General features: G+C 46.9%; 1 protein-coding gene across 1 annotated transcript; it reads left to right on the forward strand.

Moving 5' to 3' along the window:
- Window positions 1–414: 414 nt before the first annotated feature.
- On the forward strand, window positions 415–7,488 carry LOC148831087 (LEM domain-containing protein 2-like). The gene is made up of 9 exons (XM_088920221.1): window positions 415–1,138; window positions 1,371–1,411; window positions 2,031–2,106; window positions 2,878–2,954; window positions 3,613–3,692; window positions 4,071–4,216; window positions 4,529–4,630; window positions 5,244–5,346; window positions 5,708–7,488. Exons 1-9 carry the CDS (start codon window positions 604–606, stop codon window positions 5,853–5,855), a joined length of 1,308 nt encoding a protein of 435 aa, XP_088776347.1. The 5' UTR covers window positions 415–603; the 3' UTR covers window positions 5,856–7,488.
- The last annotated feature ends 376 nt before the right edge of the window (window positions 7,489–7,864 follow it).

Genomic DNA, 7,864 nt, shown 5'->3' on the forward strand with positions numbered 1-7,864 from the left:
CCAATGGGAACTTTGGCCAGGACGATGAATGCTCCAAAGCTTCAAAAACACAGTGAAAATATTACATTGTAAATAAATAAGAAGAATAAACTTTATTCCCTTCCTGATTATTGTGACTTCTGTTTATGGCCCCGAGAGCAAAGGAAATACCTTCTGGGCTGTGAGGGTGTCTGTGGTCCATCCAGCGTCTTGATTTCCAACTGCCGTCTCAATAACAGGAGAAGCTGAGTGTTAGAGGCTGTAAAACTACTGGAATACTGACTGTATCTTCTTTCTCACAGAAATTGTAATAAGTACAAGTAATACATCCACATTCATAAAACTAGAATTTAAAAACAAGACATAAACCCTCAATGTGAAATCATTTTTTTTATATTATTAAAACTTTATTGATACATCAAGAATGTACATGGTTATGTTTAAAATAAAAAACACTGAAATGTAGTGACGAACCGAATTTACAAGAGAAATGTTTTTTTAATCAGCAACTGAACAGAGGCTCCATGCCTCTGCCACTCGTACACGGTTGTGTCCTTTCCAACATGGCGTCCCAGAACGCCCACCTCGGTGTGTTAAAACACACTTCCGCCCAGGACACTAAACATGGCCGCCTTCTCGGACGAGCTGCTCCGTAGGGAGCTGAAGTCCTTCGGTTATAGCCCGGGTCCCATATCCGATTACACAAGGAAACTGTACCAGAAAAAACTCCAGAAGCTACAGGCCACCGCTGACTACAACCGAGTGCATCTCCTCAGAGGCCAGTCTTACATCCACTCCCGACACCGGCACAGCAGCGGCAGCCCCCGGCACCGCCAGCGGACAGCCAGCTTCCACCAGGACAGCGAAGACTCGGACGACGACGACGACGATGAAGATGATGATGACTACGGGAGCAGGGTTCGCGATACTCGGGAGGACAGCCGGAACCGGCGGCTGTCCGACAGCACGAACTTTTCCTTCTTCAGAAGGGTGGACGCGCAGAGGCTGTATGACGGCTCCACCCGGCGAAATCGCTTCTGCGAGCGGCAGCTGTCGCGGGTCCTGCTGGCTTGCACCGTAATCCTCAGCCTGATTCTCATCTGGCTGGTTTATATGAAGACTATGAGTCTGGGCCAGCCCGAGAACGCCAACAGCAACAGTGAGCAAATTCGCTTTTCCTCTTTCGTTTAATGAGTTGCTCTGGATTGAGAAACCCGTCCTTCACATCCGCATGCCTTGTCCCTGTCAGAGCGCCAAGGCTTATTAGTAACCCAGCTGCCCGGACCCCCGACTGCCGCTGTCTCAGTAAATACCCGCTTCACCCGCTTTCTGAAGTTACTGCCCAGTTTGCTGTTGCTGTGGAAATTAACGCCTCTCTCCCCTTTTCCCAGTTCAAGGGCTGAGCGTGGACTGCGATGGGAAGACCGACACAGTAAGGCGAAAGTTGATTTTCAGTTTCACAAAGTGATTAAGTAGTGAACGCCCCGGTCACAACAAGAGTAACAAGAGGGCAGTGGAGATTAGAAACTGTTGGGGTGACAAGTTCCGAGGCAGGCTTTAACTGGAGGAAAGAGAGTAGCAGCCAGTGAGGCGGAGTCGATGCTTTTCTGTCAAGAGCTTTGTGGTTCTGAAGTATTTCCAGACTTTATTTCCAAACTCATGAGTTTGATGCGAGTACTGTTCTAGAGCTTGCTATGAAAAGGTGTTGTGCTTTGCTTGTGGAATGTCTTGCAGCTGGCTGCTGACAGTGAGCAAACTCCAGCACCGGGAGGGCAGACAGGTCTATCTCCAGGCGGGGTGAGGGGGGTGGGACAGCAGCAGGTTCCCACACTTGTGGCTCCGTCTCCCGGTACACGTCAACACTTGCTACAGAGACCCACCTCCTTCAAACAGTATAGAGGAAACTGCACCCACAGTTAAACACAGGGATAATGGTAGTAATGCAGTATTAAAAGCAGTTCTGATGGGTACTGGGTCTTTAAGTGGAGGTCAAGCACCATAGTTTGTGTAACACCTGTCTCTCTGTCTGCCCCTCTGTCCTCCTTTCCCAGTACTGCAGGGCTCAGGAGCAGAGGGTGCACCTGCAGTTGTTGTCAGAGCTGTACAGCTTCCTGGCGAAGGTGGCAGGTGAAGTGTCGGCCGGAGGGGAGGAGGGGGCGTGGGGTGAGCGTGTCGTGTGGAGTGAGCACACCCTGTGTGGGCACAAAGATGTTGAGCCTTTGTGTCAATATAGCCCTCCTATAATAACCTGCTCCTAACCATATGATGCAAACCAGTGGGTCGAATAAATTAGTGCGCCACACTGTTATTGTTAAATTTATTTTAAAAATACTCTTTACTGTCTCTGCATGGCATTCAGTTGTAAATACACCATTTATTCATAACTGGCCAGTATTGCTTGGCACTGTGCATTAGCGAAAGAGAAATCCAGCTCCAGGTAGTCTAAAAGATCTGCATACCACATTAACCCCTGTCTCTACTAATGTACACAGAATACACCTTGATACAGAATTTCAGAATGGCTTTCACAAAGGTCGTGGGTACTTCCTGTGATCACTGAGACAGCTGAATAAACACAGAGCTTTATAATGTGTCACAGTCTTGCAAAACTCTGGAAACATTAAATCATGCAAATATCACCGAATCACTAAGAGTTATGTGCTCAAACAAATAACAGAACAGCTAAATTAACGCAGTCCTAGTGTTAATTTATTGAGTCGTTTTTAAGTGAAATCACAGATTTGTTTTATTCATGAACAAAAGATCAAGCATTTCAAAACGTTTTACTAAAATGGGTCCTTCTCTTGCTAGCTGTAGTCTTGAAACCAGAAGAGATTCTTGCATGCAAAAATTGTATGAGCAATTGAGCAACATATTACTCTCTCTCTTCTTGTTTAGGTGACTTTGAATGTGGGAACCCATCCAAACTAACGAACGCATGTGTTCCCATCGAAGACGTGAGGAATTACTTGGCGGTGAGCCTTTCCTCCCTGTGATGCTGGTTACACACTCGTGCTGAACGTGGTGCCCTCGTGTCTGAGGAACTGGGCTCTGCAGCAGTGCGCCCACTGCCTCTCGCTGCAGCTCAGCTCTGTCTCTTTATTGACCCGATAACTTCATTCATTTGAATTCTTTGTTTTTTTCTACCTGCTAAGATCTTAAAAAATGGAAAGTTTAGCATGACAGTGTGAAACAAACTGAAAACGATGAACAGTTCTGAATTATGAAAACAGGTGAGGATTTCCATGCAGCAAGCTGAGGGGCTGCTGCAGAGTTTCCATGGGAGCTGCCTGTTTATCCCTCACACTCCACTCTGCCCCAGTTGATCTTAAAACATGTCACGACCAGCAAGGGTCTGTGCCCCCATCATTAATACTTTTGACAGTCTGCAGACTTAAGCTTAAATTTACCAAGCTATCACTTCTCAAACTGCTGAATCTAGGGAATTGAGACTTTTAAAAGGCAGTTGTATGACAGGATTGTCATAGGACAGGAGCTGTGTAGATCAGTTCAACACGCACTTAAAAGATCTGTGTTCACCTGCTCTGACTGTAGTGGACGTGTCCTGTCTTTATTTCTCTGTAATTAAGTTATCTGCCCATCCCAGGAACTGAACTGAAATCTCTTCAGCAGATTTTAAACAGAGACTATGCAAGCAAGCTGGAGGCAGCGCTGGAATGGATTCTCCAGAGTGAGACAGACCTGGGAATTCAGTAAGTGCTCAAAGTTAAGAACTCCAAGAAGGCTTGGTTAGGTATTATCAAACCTGCTCCAGTGAGAAATCAGAAGGTGGTAATTAGTCAAAGCTCTTGTTTGTTAATTAACGTGGAGATCAGCTGCCTCTCTCTCAAAGGAAGGGGAGCTATTAAAGTCTCTTGAATTAAAATAGTTCAAAACTTCCTAAAAAGTCAAAATCCCAGCATAAAATTAGGTTTCTAGTTCTCTGTGCTCATCTGTCTGTGCTGTGGTCCGGTGTCTGTCTGCTCACATCTGTTCATCTGCCTGTCTTTACTGTCAGCTTCCTGCACCCAGACATACAGAGTGGCATCCTCTCGCCCCTTACCTTTCCAGTGTGCTTCTGTCTGTCCCAGGCTGGTGGGAGAGGACCCCTCGGAGCCGGTGGTGTCCGTGCAGGCAGTCCAGTGCGTCCAGTCCTCCTGGCCCTTCCGGAGCCTCGAATGCCGGCTCAGCCTGGCCTTAGTCACTGCCCTCCAGCGGACTTTCATCTTCATTCTGGGTGCGCCCCTGCTCAGTTCCTGTACAGTGCAAGAGTCTGGGGAGTTTGAGTTTAGAAATGTTCTTCACATGTACTGTAGGTGCAAGATAAGACTGGAGAGCAAAACAGAACCTAAAATGTTGTACAACTCGTGTCACTTGTGAATTTCCCAACAGTTTAAACAAACTTTCAAAGTGAGCAATTAATTAGTGGAGTTAAGGGTTAAATGACGAGCTCAGGCAGCCCAAAATCCAGGAGACACTGGAGTCACGGGTATGGAGCTGGGCTGCACGTCTCCCTGCGGTTTGTGAGCCTCCGTGTGTGTCTCCACAGCGCTGGGTGTCATGTGGGGGGTGCTGGTGCTGCTGAGGTACCGCTGGCGTCGGCTGCAGGAGGAGGAGCAGGCCATGTACGAGCTGGTCCACAGGATCATCGGTATGCTGGGCAGCAGGGGGGCGCCGATGAGCAGGTGTTGGTGGGGGGGGGGCAGGGGACTGGTCGAAGACAGTAGTATAGCTGATGGCTTTGACTGGCCTGTGCACTTCCTGGGCAAGCTGTGTTCTATATGAACCCCAGGCCCCTGCAGGATTTTACACATCAGCAAGTTTTGTGTGTCCCTTGTCAGATAATCCACATTATTTAAACAGTAAAGGCCAAGTTGAGCTTCTGCCTTTGAATAAATAGCCATAAAACACATACAGACCCGACCTCAAATTCTCAGTACAATACAAGTGGTATAATATCCTGTAATTTGACTTTTAAACATTTTGGGTTTTAGATTTGTGTAATTTACTACAGCTTTTTAGAGACACTGGTTTACCTTTTTAAAAAGCCCTTCATAAAGCCTGTTCATGACCTGTGTCATATAGCGTCCTATGGGGCTCTGCACACCCTGTGGCCTGCCCAGGCCCCCACATCTCTGTCCTTCTTCACACAGGTGCTCAATTATTGTGTGTGAGTGGTGCTGGCTGGGCTGCACGTGGCTTTGTGTGTCATGGGCTGTGCTGTACTGTATGGTCATTGAGCACTAGGCTCTGCTGTTTTGCAGCTGCGGTCCGGGAACACTATAAGGACTGGGATCAGGGACTGGAGCCCCTTCCGTATGTTCCAATCCCCCACATCCGGGATTCCCTCATCCCTCCACAGAACAGGTCAGACTCTGTCCTGCCATGCGTCCAGCCCTCTGAGGAGGACGCCAGTCTTCCACATGCCACTTCTGTAACGGCACATTGCAAAATGAAAAGCCATTTTTCTTGGTTTTTTTTTTACTTAAACATTTGTGAGAACTGTTAATTTTGTTTTTATTTGTACGAATGTGTATGTGTGCTGGCTGATGATAAAGGATTGAACGCTACGTTCTGATATTTATGGAAAATGGGATTGGAAAGCACATGGGGATAAAAAGTACTCAGATTTAATGAGAGAAGAGGATGGGCAGACATTGATCTGCAACAGTTACCAGGGTTTGGGGGTCCTTTGTCACATCTTCCTGCTTTCTGTCTGTTCTTGCAGACGGCGAATGCGAAGAGTGTGGGACAAGGCGGTGGAGTTCCTGGCGTCCCACGAGTCGCGGATTCGCACAGAGAGCCACCGCGTGGGCGGAGAGGACTTCCTGGTGTGGCGCTGGACGCAGCCCTCAGAGATGTCTGACTCCAGCTAGGGGGTGTCGGGGAGCATGAACAACCCCCTCCACCTTAAGCCGAAACACAGCACACGCTCACAAGCTGTGCCTCAAGCAGCAGCCAGCCCAGGGTGGCGGTGGTGTCTCAGACTGGACTGATCTTTCAGGAAAGGGAATATTTTGTGTTTGGCTGGTTTTCGTTTTGGGCAGGAGGCCTGAATAACCTAAAGGCTCCACCTGGGATTCAGCAGTAAGTTGCCATCCTCAGGAACAGTAACCTAATGAACAAGCTAGACAGGGTTACACAACACTATAGTCTCATTCAGTTGCCTCTGCACTAGACTGATGGGATTAATTTATAAAAGGAGCTGTGACAAAGCTGGCTATTTGAAAAGATGGTCAATTCTTTCTATTGATAAAACTCGAAAGCCGTCTTCCTCATTGATAGTCATCCTGTGTAGTGGCTTTGTTGTCTCGACCAGACATGCTGCTTAAAAATAAGTCGTCCGGAAAAGAACGGGAAGATGAGAATCTTTGGTATCTTTATCTGTTAGTTTTATTTTTGAAGGTGTTGTAGATGGAGGGGACTCTTCAGTCTTTCCTGCAGATCCTGGTTTCTGGTTTTGTCCTTTCGGGAGCATCAGCCAGGCAGTTGGATGTCTTGCAGATATGCCTTCTGTGCTGGATTGAATCCTGGAGAGGGCGGACTTGGAGCCTCTGACTCCTGAGACATTTCTCGAATGTTTTCTGGAATATGGAGCTGGCAGGGCTGAACAGTTGTTGTTTTTTTTTCTTTGTAGACAAATATAAAAAAGTTAATTCTGAAACTGATTCTTCATGAGCTGATCATAAAAACTGCTGTTGGTTTTAGAGAACAGTGTGTTCTTCAAACAGAAGCCTTCTCCTCTCACCCTCTTGAGCCAAAGTCCCTTCCACTTTCCTTTCCCTTCCTCCCTGCCGACACACCAAGCGGGAATGCACAGATCCAAAAACACTCCAGTGAGAATCTGTGTTCAGGTATCCTAAGCAATGGTTTTTCAACACTTTAGTGCTAAATGTTCTCAGTCTTCTCCGTAGCCAATTAGAAGATTGGTTAAAAGGCCTGTTCCATATCAGAATGGTGCTGCTTCTTATTAAATTATTTGTTTAGTGATGCCCTTATCATGAGTGACCTACAGCTGTATACACTCAGTGCACTGAAGGGATAAACAAATGCTTAAACAAATAAAGCAAAGATGCAGAAGGTGACAAGACTCTCAATGTGTCAGTGTGGAGATGAGAGCCTAACCCAGCTGTGGGGTCTAGAGGATAAATCTACATCTGGCAGTGGAGTACAATGCTGAGATGTGTATTGCACAGGCACTGACTTTGGACTTGATGAACAGAGCACCCTGCCTGACTGGAGGCAGTGACTTTGTGACAGGGCTCCCTGCAAGCCAGGTGTGCGAGGTGAAGCTGGGGTGACCACCCTGAGGTTAGCGGCAGTTACTCACACTGACAGCCCGGCCTTCCTCCAGACGCAGCGATCTGTCCCCTGGAATCGGGCGTCTGTGCCAGCGATGCCACAGGAGGCTGACTCTGTGAAGGAGGAGGGGGTATTTTTCAGTCATTCTTGCATCATTTGCCATTAATAACCCATGTTATGTTTGAAATAAATTTTCATTATTTTCACAACATCGGTGTGTTGGGTTTGTGACTGAAGTCAAAAGAGTGCCAGGCAGGAGAGAATGGCCTCACAGCATTCACAGCACCAGTACTGAAGGCGCAGCAGCTGCAAATGTAGAGGCAAAAAAGGAAATCAAATGTTTTAGTAAAGTAGTTATAAAAGTGGAAGATATCTTGAGAGGGAGTAGGCCGGAGCTCAGCACTGCCAATGTAAATCAAAGGCAAAGTGGCAGCTATTAACATTTTTAAACCCTATCTTGTACATTTAAGCCAATAAAACATCTTAGTCATCACTAATTGATAAGAGCCATCAGGGATAAATCAGTGTAGTATAAGAAACTTTCCCTGAAGTGAATTGAGAATTCCCTTCCACTGCAACCAAA

The sequence above is a fragment of the Atractosteus spatula genome, chromosome 7 (assembly GCF_055471065.1).
Source record: "Atractosteus spatula isolate fAtrSpa1 chromosome 7, fAtrSpa1.hap1, whole genome shotgun sequence".
NCBI lineage: Eukaryota > Metazoa > Chordata > Actinopteri > Semionotiformes > Lepisosteidae > Atractosteus > Atractosteus spatula.